This window comes from Zeugodacus cucurbitae, chromosome 5 (genome assembly GCF_028554725.1).
Source record: "Zeugodacus cucurbitae isolate PBARC_wt_2022May chromosome 5, idZeuCucr1.2, whole genome shotgun sequence".
NCBI lineage: Eukaryota > Metazoa > Arthropoda > Insecta > Diptera > Tephritidae > Zeugodacus > Zeugodacus cucurbitae.
In genome coordinates, this window is record NC_071670.1 from 71,942,212 (window position 1) to 71,960,910 (window position 18,699).

At 37.4% G+C, this 18,699-nt stretch overlaps 1 protein-coding gene across 1 annotated transcript in view; it reads left to right on the plus strand.

Annotated features, from left to right (window-relative positions):
- The window catches only part of LOC128922164 (neuronal acetylcholine receptor subunit alpha-7-like), a 43,218-nt gene extending 24,889 nt beyond the window's left edge, over positions 1-18,329 (plus strand). Inside the window, exons 3-7 of the mRNA XM_054231817.1 lie at positions 2,709-2,753; positions 5,610-5,719; positions 10,699-10,879; positions 17,865-18,081; positions 18,145-18,329. Coding sequence (XP_054087792.1) covers positions 2,709-2,753; positions 5,610-5,719; positions 10,699-10,879; positions 17,865-17,933 — 405 coding nt within the window. The 3' untranslated portion in view covers positions 17,934-18,081; positions 18,145-18,329. The remainder of the gene's footprint in view (positions 1-2,708; positions 2,754-5,609; positions 5,720-10,698; positions 10,880-17,864; positions 18,082-18,144) is intronic.
- The last annotated feature ends 370 nt before the right edge of the window (positions 18,330-18,699 follow it).

Consider the following 18,699-nt stretch of genomic DNA (forward strand, 5'->3'; position numbering starts at 1 on the left):
TTCTGGCATTTTATACGCGCTGCTTTGTTGTCGTTTCTCGGTTTCTTGCTTTATGCAGGGAAGCGTCTCTAATGAGTTGAGTTGCATAACAAATATAATGAGCAAGTCGACAGTGAAAATCAAATGAAAAAGTGTTGAAAAACTTGTCATGCAACTTCCGGCCAGTTTTGCGCTACAACAACAATAATAATAACGTAAGTTAAAAAAAAATGGGTACTGGAAGCTCTAAAGCAAGATAGAACAAGGCAAACCAAAAGCTCATAATTGCGTTATGCGAAGAAAAATAAAGAAGAAACAAGGGCAGTGAAACTTAAAATGCAAGAAAAGTATCCAAAAAACATGATTATAACCTTTCGGCTAATTGCTATTTTATAACTGAGAAACAAAAACGGAGAAAATGGAAACTGAATGACGCGATGTAATTTCCAGTATTTACTGTGCTAAAGGATACTACCAAGCTGAGTAAATTATTATTTTTGGTCACAACAAACCATGTTAAATTTAAACAACAACGGTAAAGAAACCCAATCCTAAACAAACTCAAGTTGCAAGAAGCGCAAAAACGGAGTCACATAACCACAAATTATTCTTAATGTACTGACAAAGGAATTTCCCTACATTTCACTTATTTCTTTGTTTCAGTACTCAGAGGTTGAAGACAGCTCGAGCATGTTGTAAAGTAATTTAATTTTTTGTTCAAAATGCTGTGGACATACACAAAAGAAAAATATGCATGAGACTTCCATTCCTTATAATTTTTAATAATAGAATGTACGAATTGCTTCTTTCAATAAGTGGGCTAAAGCGTTTTTACATGACTTAACTTTTTTCTCAGGATGTTATCTGAAAATTTTGGCTGAACCATTTTCATGATTAGCAAATGCAAAGACCCCGATCCGATACCCGTACATATGTTCAAAGCCACAATTAATTAATCATATACATTTTATAATGTCATATTTGAATTTGATTTAAACAATTAAATAATTAAATTAGCATTTAACCATTTTTTTGATCAGCAACAACAACAATGAACCAGAATTTCACGCCAACATTGGTCAGCGAAAGCAAGTGTAAACTCCAACAAAACGCAAGTTGACTAATAATTGAATAATTGAATTCAACAATTGTGAATGTCAAATTTGTGAAAGCAAAACAAATAGAAAAATTTAGTGAATTTAGTAGGGTTAAATGGCTCTAGCCGCAGTAGGCGAACTCCCATAGCATTTGTAACCTCCGAGCAATGCTAAAACAGTGTCAACACGAAAGCAAACGAGGAAGTTGTTGTTATTGGTATTTATTTATTTAACAGCGCGTCAACAAGCGGCAATTTTCGAAATTGCAGCAGCGTGTTTTGTCGGCGCTAACGATTTTTGCGACCAAAGTTATTCGGCGAATTTGATGTGTGTAATGCAATGTTGCAAGGCACAATAACAACAATAGCGGTTGGCTCAGCGGTCGTCAAATCAAAAAGCGCTAACAATTTTGGACGCAAATTTTCCGTATATTTGCGAAAATCATTGTGGCAACCCTAATTAGCCAACCTATGTCTGAGAGCTGCCATATTGAGTGTACCAATTCGAATACCCAGAATGCAGTCGCAGCAAGCTTTATGGACCTTTTGTGTTTGAAATTAAAGCGTGCTGGTCATCAAAACGCTGACTAATTGTGCAGCCGTTTTGTGGTAACTATTTGCCACTAATTAAAAAATTTCGTTTTACCGTTAATTTTCATATGCACGATGTTTGAATTTGACAGTTGTTGACGCCACAACTATTTGCAATTGTTTATTTTCCTTTGATTGTTTTCATTGTTCGGTGTAAAATTTAATTTGTTTTCAAATAAATGCCAACACAACAAAAACAACATATGTACATACATTGGGATTTAGAAGGCGAAAAACTGAAAACCAGAAAAGCAATCAATTTTAGAGTAAATAAATATGTGAAAATGTTATAATATTCAGATTGTATGTAGGTGAACGTGATTTGTTATATTGAAATAGGTTTATGCACTAATAACATTAACAATATTTAGGTTAAGCTGCCCATTCTGAATAATAATGAAACGATTTCATTACACACGCAATAATTAATTAATTATGCAAAACGCCTCCATTTGCTTTTAATGCCAGCTCATATCAATTTATGCGCCAAAACAGGTGTTTGTATGACTAGAAGTGACCACCCCTCTGGGTATTAAGCGCATTTAATGCACGGCACATGGCAACACCTGAACAACTGATTACTAAGCTCCAATTATGAGGGAGATTACCATAAATGGTTTTCTCGGATTACGAATGCGCACTCAGAGCAATAGATGTGAGGACAAGACATGCGGTTATTTATAGAATATATGTATACTTTATTTAAACCCTCTACGGAGGAGAATATAAGTAGATGAAATTGCAAATATTCAAAAACTCATTTCTAACATGCTTAAGGAATCACTTAAGATTACCTCAAGCTGATACGTTAATTCGCCACCGAATTATCAATATTGTTCAAAATATGACAATAAACTGAGATTTCATATTACACTATTTATCCACTCAATGGTCAAGTGTTGTAACTCTAATTACTAATATTTCTTATATGTTAAGCCAAAGCTGGCAAACTATATAAATCTTACTATTTATATTTCCAAAAACCATCGATAACTGCTGATATACTAACTGACAATTTAATTTGCGTATTTTCTCTTTGCAGGACGAGAAGAATCAATTGCTAATAACAAATATTTGGCTCAAATTGGTAAGTTGGGAATCAAAACAGAAGCAAACGCAATAAAATATTGTCAAACACTACAACAACAAATATTTACCATGAAACATGTATAAACAAACACATAAATACGAAGCTAAGCCGAAGGAAATGAAATTAAATGAAAGCCCAAGAAGTCAAATAAATAATGAAACATTGAATAAATAAAACACAAGAAAATCAAATAAGCAAACTCTGCCGAAGCGAAGAGAGGAAGAGAGTGTTGATTAGTCGTTCGATTGGTGCGAGCATCTGCTGGTTGGAATACAAATTTTATTCAAATCTAGAACATATCAGAGCATCAGACAGCTCGATTAGAGACGCATTAATCTTCAGCGTCGGCAAATCGTCTGCCGAGGGAATAATGTCAACAGCTTTTATTGCCAAACTTGTGGACAGACATCAAATAAACAATAGTTATGCTCCAGGGGTGATAGAAATCAGAATGCGACAATCGTGTCTTTGAATATTTGTATTTGCTAGAAGCAATGTTGGATATCGAATATGATTTAACTTTTTGGTCATTGCTTTCTCATTAAGCTAGAGATTGCCGACCACATATTATTTTCTCATCAAATAAAATTAATCAGTGCAAGCTCGTTCTTTTGTGCTTCCAGCCTTTGCTTTATGTAATAAATCCCACTGTTGTAAGCTTGAATAATTCCACTCATGCGACAGGGCAAAACTCATAAATCCATTTGGATTTGGTCCGATGAAAAATATGTTTTGATAGCGTGACTGCAATGGCACTGTGATATTTGTTCCGATAAAACTTGTTAAAGCCTTTACCACAGTGTTCATTCACAGCAATATAAAGAAATGATGTATAAAGTAGCACTAGACTAAGAGGAAAGTATTGAAATGGTGCAAAGCCGAGTTGAGAAAGACGTTTGATGCTTGTTTCCAGATGTTGGCTCTAACAGAAGTGAAAGTGTTAAACCAAAAAGTGGCTCAGAAAGGAAAAAACTGCAATTCACTCTAACGGGTGGGTAAACAGCTTTTAGCGTAATTTGATGATGAGCGTCTATTTGTGTCACCCACACATCATAAAGGAAAGAGAAAACTAATCTCTGTCATCCTTCTCCAGCAGTCCTCCTTAATCCTTCAACAATCAACAGCGACACATCACCATCGCATAATAAGGCCCTCTTTATGCAATTTTCTAATGGAAATGCAATTACTTTGCTGTAACTCAATACTTGTCACACACTTTCATATGCAGTGAGTGGCAGAGTAGTTTGACGGTGCGTATGAGTGACAATAATTGCGTGTCTAATGGTGAATGATTAATGTAAGTGTCTCGAGCAGCTCACAAAACGCATCGCATTTACATATTCTCACGAAAACAACAACAGCGCTACGAATTATCATCATTATCAAATTCCGTTTCTTTTCATATTTTCACAATTACCCATCAAGATTTATGGGTAAATTGCACAAAACCGAAACGAAATGTGGCACATGTTCCTGAAATCACAGATTTCGTTTTGTTTTCGGAAAACACCAATTGGGCACAATGGGTAACACCACCGTTCCTTCGTGAAATTTTAGAAATATCCTTTGCCTTCCTGACCATCTCCAATGTGTCGGTTCCATTTGTTATGATTTCTAAATCACGCTCCACCATCGCCACTGCTACTCGCCACCACTTTGCCACAAGTCATGATGAAGCGCTTTCCATCACTCAGCTTGCAGCACTGCCTTCTTGTAATTTGTCTCTTTGGTCTATTTGTTCACCATGCTTGCAAGCCTCTATTTTCGGTTGTTTTGTCAAAATCCCGATAATAGCTTGCCTACTGATGCAGAAACCTTTGTGTGTGTGTTAAAGCTTTGGAATGTAATATTTGTTTTGCTCATATTTAATTCTAACATCGACACAGATTTGCTTCCCATTCCATTTTCGTCCGCCAATTGCACAAGCAACAGATTCTTTACCACTTGTATGGGGTGGCACCTATTTAATCACGAAACATATTTATTGCGAAAGAAAGCTTAAAATTACAAGCACTACAAACTATGACCACTTATTTGTCGATCAAGCTCTCTTTTGCTTGAAGCCTTTCTCTCTTAGCGCTGCATCATTCATCATTCATTAGTGCCTTCGTCACACCTACAGCGAAGCAAATAATATGTTTTACTGAAATCGAAATTAATGTCTAAGAGTAACTGGAACTAGCAGCCCCTCTAACCAACTCTTCTCTCTTTCACCATTTGCCTCAACACGTAACGGTTTTCTATATATTCGCTGAAGCAATTTGCCGTTTTGCATTCCGTTTATAATTTGGCGGTTGCGCCAAATGCATTTTGATTACTTCTGGCAACTCATGTACTTAGGAAATTGTATTTTAGCGCAGCAACAATGCAACACTGTGCCATTAATAAAAATTTCTCGAAATTAGGTCGTCGTAATGGGTCTTAAAAGAAAAGTGTTCGGTTGCTGTTGCAATTTACAATGGATTTGCTGTAAAAGACATCGCAAGCGGCACCAAGAGCCGTCGTAGAAACCAACGAGTTAATGTGATGTTAAAATGTTCACTTTAATTAAAAATTATTTTACTCTTAAAATAAGAATTTCTTAAAACTTAAGAATCCTTCTTGAATTTATGAGAGAAAATTGCGAAAAAAATATATTTTTACTATCAAATCCATCATAATTTAGATTACATTTCGATCTGAATGAACTGTTAGGCAGACATTTATGACTTAATTGAATCCTATATTATCAATACAGAAATCTGATTATTATTAATTTTCAGTATAGTCACATACTCTAAGTGCTGCAGTTACAGTTATGATTGATGATAAACTTTAAAAATATTTTAATTGAATATTTAATTTATGGTTTAGGAATGGAATGACATGAACTTGCGCTGGAACTCAAGCGAGTATGGCGGCGTACGGGATCTCCGCATTCCTCCACACAGACTTTGGAAACCGGATGTGCTCATGTACAACAGGTGAGTTGACTGCTTACTTTCATATCTACAATAACAAAAAGGTAATCGAAAGAAATTACGCATAAGTCACTATGAAATAAATATCTAAAAAAGATAAGAATCTTGCAAAATAGTATATAATAATACATATCTACAAACACAAGAGCACTCTAGCGAATTCTCATTATATTCTCATTTTGAGCGCAGAAGGTAAAAAAAGTCTGCTTATGCATTTTTTGTTACACTTACTCACTCTATCTGTGGCCTTAGCACAGCTCCCTCCAGCGCTTTAACTATTAAGCCCTTGGGAGCAACGATTATTCCATACAAAAGCATTTTTTATTTAACGCCTGAGGCACGTTTAAGGCCCACCTCGTTGAATGCGGGTCATTACTTTATGGTTTAATACATATCTGAGTATAAATTTATACGAAGAGTCTTTAGTACATGTGGTGCTCTGCTAAAGAGCTTGTATACTTCCTCATTGTCACCGGTCAAATTTGGTTTTAGTTTTAACTCGTGTTCACAACGAAATTATCTATCTAAAAACCAATATGAGGAGGAGTTTGAAACACGGTACGATTGCAATGAAGCAAAACAGGCGGCTCACTTTGCATACACAAACAGATAAAAAATTATATGTTAACAAAAGCTGTACAATGTTGCAACAGTGTGTGTGTGTGAGTGGAATAGAGAACGTATCGCAATTAATATTTCATTGAAGAGTTTAAGCCAACATCGGTATTAATTGCGTTTATTGTTTCGCCTTTTGCATTCACTTGTACACACTTCAAACACCTTCAGCCCCCTCACAGCCTTTTAATGGTAGAATCTGCTTTCGCAGTCAGACATAAATACTTGCATATGTGATTTGTGGCGTAACAGAGTAGTGTCACGTTAATCCACATATTCAGAGTGAAATAAAATTCTGCGAATGTGTTACATCACTGACACGTTCACAGGCGCAATAATTGCTTTAATCCGTTACACATACACCAACACAACCGCTCGCACGTCTAGAGTAACATTCACCATGCCCATTTGAATGTCCCTTTAGTGCTTTTATTTTTTATGATTAAAAGTTCCTCGACCCCAATGGCAAATAGATATACTCTAACACAGTAGAAAATATACATATACAGTCTTTATTAATCGCATGGAGGGTGTAGAGTTAATGTAAAAAAGAAATAATATAGTATGAAATGGATGCTAAAAAATGTCATCCTCTAGGAAAATTCTACACAAATGTTGAACAATCATTTGTCGTCAGAAGTTATTTATACATATTTAGTTTCCTCCAATTACCTATTTTTATTATAGATGTAAATTAATGATTTCCCAATGGGAGTTAGTACCACAATGTAGGTATGAGACTAGCTTGGTACTCTTCTAGTATCTCCAAGACACGTTTTATTGCACAATTTCCTTTGTACCTCACTTTGTGTGGACATGGAGCAGGGCATTCGCATTGCCGCTATAAGGCATAAATCATCATTCCATTTCCATAGTCAAAGCAATATCGGCATGCCCTTCGGAATATATTATACACTTCGTGTGGCAAATAATTGCAAGCATTTTGATATCATATATTACCCAGTTTCTTCTTCTTCTTCTTAACTGGCGTAGAAACCGTTTACGCGGTTATAGCCGAGTCCACAACAGTGCGCCACGCATCTCTCCTTTTGGCGGTTTGGCGCCAATTGGTAATACCAAGTGAAGACAGGTCCTTCTCCACCTGGTCCTTCCACCGGAGTGGAGGTCTCCCTCTTCCTCGGCTTCCACCAGCGGGTACTGCATCGAAAACTTTCAGAGCTGGGGCACTTTCATCCATTCGAACAACATGACCCAGCCAGCGTAGCCGCTGTTTTTTTATTCGCTGGACTATGTCTATGTCGTCGAACAACACATACAGCTCATCATTCCATCTTCTGCGGTATTCGCCGTTGCCAATGTTTAAGGGACCGTAAATCTTCCGCAAAACCTTTCTCTCGAAAACTCCTAGTGCCGTCTCATCGGATGTTGACACCGTCCACGCTTCTGCACCATAAAGTAGGACGGGAATGATGAGGGACTTGTAGAGTTTAGTTTTTGTTCGTCGAGAGAGGACTTTACTTTACAATTGCCTACTCAGTCCATAGTAGCACCTGTTGGCAAGAGTGATTCTGCGTTGGATTTCAAGGCTGACATTATTATCGGTGTTAATGTTGGTTCCTAGGTATACGAAATTATCTACAACTTCAAAGTTATGACTGTCAACAGTGACGTGGGAGCCAAGACGCGAATGCGCTGACTGTTTGTTTGATGACAGGAGATATTTCGTCTTGTCCTCGTTCACCACCAGACCCATTCGCTTCGCTTCCTTATCCAGGCGGGAAAAAGCAGAACTAACGGCGCGGGTGTTGTTTCCGATGATATCAATATCATCGGCGAACGCCAGGAGCTGTACACTCTTGTAGAAGATTGTACCATCTCTATTTAGCTCTGCAGCTCTTATAATTTTCTCCAGCATCAAGTTAAAGAAGTCGCACGATAGCGAGTCACCTTGTCTGAAACCTCGTTTGGTATCGAACGGCTCGGAGAGGTCCTTCCCGATCCTGACGGAGCTTTTGGTGTTGCTCAACGTCAACTTACACAGCCGTATTAGTTTTGCGGGGATACCAAATTCAGACATCGCGGCATAAAGGCAGCTCCTTTTCGTGCTGTCGAAAGCAGCTTTAAAGTCGACAAATAGATGGTGTGTGTCGATCCTTTTTTCACGGGTCTTCTCCAAGATTTGGCGCATGGTGAATATCTGGTCAGTTGTTGATTTTCCAGGTCTAAAGCCACACTGATAAGGTCCAATCAGTTTGTTGACGGTGGGCTTTAGTCTTTCACACAGTACGCTCGATAGAACCTTATAAGCGATGTTAAGGAGGCTTATCCCACGATAGTTGGCGCAGATTGTGGGGTCTCCCTTTTTCTGGATTGGGCAGAGTACACTGAGATTCCAATCGTCGGGCATGCTTTCTTCCGACCATATTTCGCAAAGAAGCTGATGCATGCACCTTATCAGCTCTTCGCCGCCGTATTTGAATAGCTCGGCCGGCAATCCATCGGCCCCCGCCGCCTTGTTGTTCTTCAAGCGGGTAATTGCTATTCTAATTTCTTCACGGTCGGGCAATGGAACATCTGTTCCATCGTCGTCGATTGGGGAATCGGGTTCGCCATCTCCTGGTGTTGTACTTTCACTGCCATTCAGCAGGCTGGAGAAGTGTTCCCTCCACAAACACAGTATACTCTGGTCATCAACCACTAGATCACCGCTGGGGGTCCTACAGGAGTGTGCCCCGGTCTTGAAACCTTCAGTTAGTCGCCGGATCTTTTCGTAAAATTTTCGAGCATTACCCCTGTCGGCCAGCTTGTCAAGCTCTTCATACTCACGCATTTCTGCCTCTTTCTTTCTTTTTCTGCAAATGCGTCTCGCTTCCCTCTTCAGCTCTCGGTATCTTTCCCATCCCGATCGTGTTGCGGTCGATCGCAACATTGCGAGGTAGGCAGTCTGTTTTCTCTCCACTGCGAGACGACAATCCTCATCATACCAGCTGTTTTTTTGGCTTTTCCGAAAGCCCAGTTTACTTTTATTAAAATCGAATTAATATTTGAATAAACTAAGAAATGACGTGTGTAAATGAGTTATAAAGCAGCAATAATCCAAATATTTGTTTTCCCTTCATTTACACCAAACGCAAACTTTATAAAAAATATACGAAGGGGCACTCTCGCGCATGAATAAATGATGGCTATCAGAGCCTCGTCAAACGGCAATTTGTACGCAGCATCATCTCCCTCCCTCTTTCACCCAAGCAGTTCACCACCATCACCTTTTGGCTGAATTTCCATTTCTACAACAATTTACCAGTTTTCTGCCTTCTGGTGATTTTTCAGTTTTCAGTAAACCTTGACTTTCTTGTACAAATAGCCCTCACATGACTATTTGCTATTCGCGGGCACATATGAACATACACACATTAATTGTTCTTGCTTTTCACTTACTCACTTTTCTGCATGTCACTCACGTGTTGACTTTCGTTGGTCGCCTTAAATGCACTTCCCGTTTTTATTACCTTTTTCATCTCGTCCTCCACACTGTGCACTTGCACAGCAACATACATATAATACTTATATACGTCGTATGAAACGGGTCTGATGATTATATTTCCCGTTGTTTTTGTATATGCTGAAGCTGCGAACTTGTAGTTTTCAACTAGCTTTTTTGTTTCAATGTTTTTTTTAATTCTCTACTTTATCCGTGTTGTTCGTTGCCCGCGTGCTCATGTGAGTAGTGCTCTTTTGACGGCTGTATGTCTAGTTGGTTGCTTTTATTGGTCTTTAATATTGTTGTTATTATTGTCTACTGAAGAAGATAAACCTGCTTGGGGTGATGTTTTTATACCCTCGCAGCATGTTGCACAGAGTGTAATAAAATTGTTCTCCTTATAACTCCAGGAAAGCATCCGTGTTTCAAGAATTTATGAAATTTGAGCTTGGCTTGGTTTTGGTTTGGGTACATAAAGCACCATTAAAGATATCGGAATTAAACTGAGTTCAAATAGTGCCAATAATACGTAGCACCTCTCACCTAAAAATGGTCGAAACAGCCCTGTAACTTTTCAAGATCAGAATAGTATACCGAAATCACGGTCAATCTCTTAGACACCTTAATGAAATTAACATAATACCATTATAACATTATTATTATTAAAATTCATTCAGTACACCCCGTTTTACTTTAGTTTTCTTACAAACTTGAATGAAGTTATAAACTTAAAAATACTCGAATATAACACCATCCCATATTTGAAACTCATAACAAGTCTAGTAGTTGCCTCAGTCGATACCTCAGTCGAATTTATATTTCAAGCGAATTACATTTCATTCAATAATATATATTTTTTTACTATTGAACTATTGCACTGAAACATAATATGAACTAATGCTCCTGTATAACTTATTTCCCACAGCGCCGATGAGGGTTTCGACGGCACCTATGCCACGAATGTTGTGGTTCGGAATAATGGCTCGTGTCTATACGTGCCGCCTGGAATTTTTAAGTCCACCTGCAAAATCGACATCACGTGGTTTCCATTCGACTATCAGCGTTGTGAAATGAAATTCGGCTCATGGACATATGATGGCTTTCAGGTGAGCTTTCACAGAATTTAGTGAACAATATACTTAAATTAACTAATTGATTCAATTAACACCAAATTAAGTCAATCACTTCTAAATTCAAAGTGTAAAAACAATGAAATCCAAATAAAAATCCATCGGTGGCAAGCGTGACAAAAGTAAGCAGAGCCCGAACAGTAACCACTAATGGACCAACAAACGAATTTGACATGGCGCGAACAATTCCATCGATGTACTTTGGTGGAATTATTTTAATGGCTTTTTAATTCACTCGCGACAAAGTCATCAATTTACTCATTTGCCGCTTTTATACTCTATTTTCATTTCTGTTATCCGAGCTGTTTGCTACGATATTGTACGAGCATTGATTGCCATTGTTATTACTTACTCATAATGATGAGCAGCACTTAAAGTTTTTGTTGCTATTTTTGTATTCTGTACTGATTTGGTATCAAATTGGCGAGAACCTGGCAATTGTGCAAGAGAATTTATAAAAAATTTATTTAATGGTCTAAATGTACTCAACTGAATATAACAGTAAGAAGGAAAATCTCTGCACCAAAGCCAAAAATCTTAACTTCACTCAAAAGCAATAACGGGAGCAGCTGCCAAACATGATTCAAATATCCAACCGCCTTTAACAATATTATTTGTTTGTTTGGCGAAACAAATCTATTATGGCTTAAGCATAAGCAAAAGAAGCGAAGTTGGGAAACTGAAACCAGGAAATATCGATTTCAATCTTAAGAACACTTCCTGATTGATTCATGTGAGCCCTATAACTCAATCAAAGGCACTGTCTGCACTGAAGTTGGCGTTGTGGTGGCGCTCTGAAAGCTTTTGGTTGCTTTGCGGTTTCTAAGTGTTGCCTTAAGTAAAACTTCACTTCACTAACTCGAAATTTACGATGCCACTAAAAGCGTTCACAACGGCACGCAGCGGCGCTGCGTCAGATTTTGTAGGAAGATTTACAATTTTGGTTTTGGTGGCAAATCGAAAAAGCGAATTATGGCGAATATGTGCCGCGCCAATTGCATCTAAGCGGCTCACAGCGGTGGAAAGTAGTGATGATAGAATTTGTTGTAGTTGTAAGTTGTTAGTTGCAAGTTCGTTAATTTGCGAGTGCGTCTTTGGTAAGCTCTCTAAGCTGAGTAGGAAATACGTACACAAGTCGTCAAGGATGTGCTACGTTCTCTTTACTCTTTCTCCCGGCGTATGTACGAGTTGGTATTGAAAGGCAGTGTTACGTCATTGCATAAACTTGGCATAAACATTGGATTTTGGCTCTTCGCTGCTGCTACAAAACAAATGACATGTTGCGGTCGCCACTCGCACAGCTTCTTGCCAGATTTGTTAATTTATTTTTTGGCATCAGCATTTCTTCCAGCGCAAATGCTTCCATTGTAATATTTCACGTGCAAACTTTTTGCGGCGAATAACGGAAAGCAAACTGTGGGCGGCCCAATCTCACTAGGGCGTCCATGAATGGTCTTCAGCACAGTGAATTAAATCATGTTGGTTGTCAGTGAGGTTGTCTTGCGTGGAAATTGCATTTGTCGGGCACGCCAGTGGAATATATTAGCCTATCCGCAAGCTCCTGCTGCGAATGTTACCAAGCGATTTGGCTTTCGCCTTTTCACTGATTTGTGTGATGTGCGCTATTTATTGTAAAGCCTTCCAATTTCGTAAACGTTTACTTTTGAATCCAAATGAGGCCATTTAAAGTGTTTTTCCATTTGTTAGGGCCGAAGCATATTATTTGGCATTCACCAAAAACCCACTCATGCGGCCTTGTACATTTGCTAAGGAAATTGGAAATGTGGTTTGGCAGACTTCGGTTTAAGGCTGTCTTCGCAATTGATTATTTTTTTAAATTATGACATGTTCTCGTCGAGAAATACCATCAGGAAGGTGTTATGTTCCATTAAGTAACACTCCTGATTTTTTTTTGTAAAAATTGGCAATTGAACTGATTAAAGTTAATTCAGTCTAATAAACTGAGAAACAAAATATAGCTTTTACTATTTGCTGAATGAAGAATTTTTACTCGTTGTTTGTCCACATCATTTAATACGCTTGATAGCCTAATAATCTTCAAATTAATTTCATAAGTGCATATCAAAAGCGAGAGTTTGGGCGCTGACATGATCGTATGATAAATTGAGAATAATCGTACCACCCTCGCCTGCTCCACCAGTTATGGGCTATTTTTTCATGGAATATGCATTTTTTCTGCGGCATTTGCATTTCTCTTTATATACTTGTATGAGTATTTGAGTGCGTTGAATATTTCATTTGCATTGCACTGACTTTTTAATCGGACTTTTTAAGCGCCGGAGGTCAAATAACTCTGTTGGGAGGATAACCTTGTTGCAATACGAAAGCATAACAACAACAAATGTATGTGCTGCCATGACACCTTTTAGCGAGTATTTCCCTCTTGGCTGAATCCATGATTTCAGCCGCTTTTTCCAGCTCAAATAAATACAACTAATTTATACCTACATTCTCACTTTTTTGGGCGCTCATGTGGAATAAGTAAGGGCTCACGGCATTTGGAATTTGGCAAAAAAAATTAAGATTTTTAATTGTACATACACACATTCGCATATGAGTATTTTTTAAAGGCTGTGAGTGTGAGTCAGCAGCGCCGGATATCCGCCATTTCGCAATTTACGCGTTCTCTAGAGAGAGTTGAGAGGTAAGGTTGAACGTTATTTACCGTTCTGACCTCATGTGTATAGCGATGTCCTGCGCTCTAAATTGTTCCTTTAATGCAGATAAAGCATATGAGATAAAAATCGAATCGTTAAATCCCACATGGAAAGGTAAATTTAAGTAAAACTTGCATAATGCCCAATCAATGATGTTTTGGATCTATATGCTAAATACAATTAGTCGCTTGTCAAAGGGGTTACTGAGAACTTGTGGAACCTATTTATTGATTCAGAGAATACAACGCTTTATTCAGATTTTGGATCCGACTTTCTCAGAATGCTTTCATTAACTTCGCACATTTTTCTAATTAAAAATAATTATATAAGAAATGACTGAAAAATACTGCATCCGTCTCCTCCTACCAAGAAATCAAGGCGCGTAACAACTTTTCAATACCAATGCAAAACTCACAGAGCGCTTACAACTTTTCATCTCGATGGCAGCACTTTTCGCTGCATTGTTCGAAATTCGATTTAGAATTTCTTAGTTTCATCAGACGGTAGCAATGCACATTTTCTTGACTTTAATGGAAACGGCTTCAAGATGCAATCAGGCGTTATCAGTCAGTTTAGCGAAAAGCATTTACTTAAGTTTAAAAAGTAAAACGTCCTAAAGGCTTACAAGGGCATGTACGCCCACACATACTTATATAAAGTTGGATGCAGTCGTTGAAATAAATTCTAAAGTTGCAGTGATTGCAATCGAAGCCAATTTCATTTCGCTGACTCAGACAGCAACAGACAAAGAATTACATTGGAAATGCGAAATTCCACCGCATCCACAAGCGATTCATGCAAAAAAAGCGAAGCTTAGAGCTGTGCACTCAGCAATTCTAAATATGTATATTACATTGGCAGATTAGCTGATGGGCCTCCGTTGACTGAGTAATCATTAAATTAAATTTAGTGCCTGCATTTTTCTGTTATTCCTTGTTGTTGCCCCAACCACTGGTCATGGTTTAATTTCGAATTTCGTAATATAAAGCAAATGCAACGCGGCACAAATATCGGCATAGATGCATTTGATTGAGGCCCAATTTACCCAGATCATCCGCATTACTTTTATGAAATTGCAAAATACAACAAAAATGCACTCGTCAAGGCCATTCGCTTTCGATGAAAATGAAACCAATTTCCATAAGGTTTCGTCACGAATTGACAATATTTAAGTACAGTGGGCGCTCCATAAATCGCAAGTAATAATACATCCAATATTAACTGAGAATGAAATTAATTCTGGAACTTTCGATCATGTTAATATATTAATTCAATACTAGTCTAGAACGCCCTTTCTAATTATCAGGTAAGTAGTTTAGTAATTTCGTTTTTATGTTTTATTACGAATGAATTTGCTAAACTAATTTGCTTCAGCATTGCTAGTATGGGTCTCGAGCATTTTGCTAGATCGATTTCTATAGAATAGAGGAATTGAATGAGCTTAGATTTGATGATAATGAGCTTAGATTTTATAAATTATTATGAATAATTTTTTCCAAGTTAGAAATGTTCTTTTCTTCTTAGGTGTTACCGCTCAATCCCTAAATATCTTATATGAATATATATTATTGCCAAAGCCCCTTAGACTCCACACTATCTAATAAAGAATGCGCCCTTCTCCGCATGAATTTCTATTTGCATTTAATTAAAGGAGAATTGCGAAAGTTTTATTTTATTTGCAATTCGAAGAAGTCTCCACTGGTCACAGACCAATGTCAAACTGTAATTGTATACAGCCTTGCGAAATTTCTACTGCAAACAGCGCACAACTGTAAAAATGAAAATAACGGTAATGACAAAACAACAGTACCAGCAGCATAAAATAAATACAAATAAAAACTCTAAACCTCGGTGAAATGGTAAAATATTGCAAGCGAACAGGTAATTGTTGTTGCTGTGCAGATGTGAAAACTTTCACTTTGACACACAACAACGCAGCAAAATTCCACCTCAACCCTCATTCTTCTCTCTCCCTCTCTTCAGCAAGTTTCATTAGTCCACACTTTGTCCGTTTATCCTGCGGCCAACGGCGACCTTGCAAGCAAACTAACTTGGCTACTCACAAAGCAAGACGAGCAAACAACGCAACGATGACAGCTAAATGTCAGTCAAGAGGCAAGAAACGTCAGTCATCAGTTCTCCAGAGTAAATGAAAAATGCTTGTTTGCGTATACTATGTGAGCAGGAAAGTGACGTTGGAATTTCTCAGGTTTATCAATTTAAATAAAGTGTAAAGTGTTGGAAAAAATGGGTAAAATCTTTATGAGAGCGTTCATCACTTCATGTTTCTTGTAAACTGTGGTCGAGCAAATTTACGCAAACCGAACTAAAACTATGTGGAATCATACCTCTCTTTTACTTCGTTTATTTTTTTTTTGGAGAAAAAAATAGAACAGCACCTGACCGGTTTTTTCATACTTTTCTATCCAGCTGCTGACGGTAATGACATAGCAATTTGTAAACCTTGTTGGTACTAAATATATGAATAACCGTTGCCCTGAAAATAGTATTAACGAGCATCTAAGATATTTTTATTTTGATATGAGATTCAATTTGCCACCCAAATTACAGATTCGTTCCTACTAAGTAAAACCACAACTTAAGCAATATGGAAGAGACCACAGCCGTTGCAGCTGGAAAGTATAAACATTATTATTTACGCGATATTAAACTCTGGTGTAGCGCTTGCATGTCCTGAATATCCTACGAAAGAGGAAGAGTACGGTAGGACGCAAGCGAAGTTGTCACAAAATTATGATATATGTAACATTAAATACAATTTAAGATCCTCAAGCAAATGGGCGAGTATGAAGACTACAGCGAGTAGTGCAGAAAGAATCACGAAGGCTTTAAAAAGAAGCAAAGGCCTGCTGCCAACTCACATCAACATCAGCACATGGGAACGCCATAAAATGTCATCACTTGTGATCAATGTCAACCGCGCTGGTGGTATAGCTAAGCGTTAAAAATGTTTCGCAATTTAGGTAGCAGTAGCAGCGCTTTGAAATAAACTCAGCGGTGTATATGTTAGCTCACCAGTAACCTTGACCCAAAGCAAGCAGCAGCAACAAAGCAAAGAACAAAACATTATTCACTGCAAATACTTAATGGTCCCTAACCAAGTCGCCCTGCGTCTCTTTATGCTCGAAATGCGAGCAAGAGAGAAACAGGAAACACAGGCACATACTTTCACTGGTGAAGCCTCAAGAGAGTTGATAAATAAACTAAAGAAAAGAAAACTTCTTATTCGAGGAAAATATCCGAAATGGACTATTTGACTTCTTTAGATTTTTAAATTTGTTCCACTCTCTAATATTTATTTGAAAAGATTAACGAGAAAATTTTCTTCTGCCTCCGACTCAAAACCGATAACATGTTGTGCGTGTTACATCGTGAATTTGCAAAAAACTTCGCGTTTTGTAACAGCAAAAAAAAAAATAAAATAAACGCCTCTAAAACTCAGCATTAGTTTATATCATACGTAATACAACGAGAATTTTATGCAAATTTCACCTAAACTCAGGATTTGCCCATAATCAAGTCTATTCTAACAAAAACTTCCTTCAACCAACCCTTACCAACGCATGCGACCTTTTCCCTTCCGATAATTGTCAATAAATTGAGCAGAAATACATATATTTGGTGTATATCTAACAAACGATGATTGATATTTTTGCAAGACTCAAACGTTAATGGTAACATAAACTTATCAACAACAAAAACAACTCCGACCATATCTGTCACCGAAAAAAAGATAAACTATCATGTGAATACTACATACACCTGCATTGCTCCCCACTAGTGTTGACTGCTGACTACTGACTGATGAAAGATAAATATTGATGACACGACAAGACAGGGTTACATTGCGATGCAGCAATAAATAAATATAACAAATTCATACGTACCTCTCCCAGAAACAGGAAACCATATAATTGAGGGAAATGTAATTATTCCTGGTATACTCAGACATGTAATAGTCGAAGCTCAGGTATATAAATTACATTTCTTGTTTCTTATTTGTCCATTTATATTTGTTGTTGCCATTGTTTCTTTTAGTCTCGGTTTGTTCTTTGCACAAATGCAGTGAATGCCCTATAGAAACTGGTTGTTTTGTACAAATATTTGTTTTTCGGGTAAATTACAAAAAAAAAAATAACACCAAAAAAACACAAATAAAACATACAAAAAAAAAAAATTATCTGAAAGTATATAAATATGGATTACTGTACAGAAAAGCTATTTTGCTTTCGTAAATAATATATTTTCGTTTTTTTTTACAGCCAGACAACCGAGCTGAACAATCTCTATTGGAGGCCAACTACTTCTCTGATCAGCTATTATTCACCTAATAGGTCACGGGAGCAATAAAGAGACTCTGAACTAATTGCAGAAAACAGTTTGAATTCACATCTGTTTGGGTTAGACTACCATAGAGATATGGCGACCAAGCACTAAGGCAGAGATTCACACAACGAGGTGTGCCCCATGGAAAGACAAGTAAGTTCATCCGTAATTCTTCAATTAAGATTGTTCACTAATTGTTTCATTTGTTCATCTCAGAATTCAGGAATTTGCGGTTACCGACAGCTCTTTAATGAAGGATTAGGTCGCATTTTGCTCCGAGAATCTTAATACTTCCCCAAGGTGACGATCAGAAAGCATTGATTAAAATGTAATTTAATGTATGCATTATATATCAAGCGTATATACATATGTATGTTAAGTCAAGTGAAATACAATAATAAAAGAGCGATCCGTAAAAGTTTACTTCATTTAATAAGATTTGCAAATGTAACTCCAGGTGAGATCTATTTTAGTATACGGCTAAATGTTAAAATATATTAACAACAATGAAAGTCCGGTCATGATCGGTTAAATTAATAAGGGAGCATTCACCCATTACACTATGAAGTGGCAACTTTATCAAAGTTTCTTGGGCATTAACTCCATGAAAAGGTGAAGAGCACTGTATAAACAAATAGCAATGAAATTAATTATTGAGGCCCTAGGATTACACCAAGCCTGAGAACTACTGAAAATCACCGGAATGATATAAGCATTTACAACATGCTCAATTCACATGAATGTACCAATATTCAGTACCATGTTCAAAGC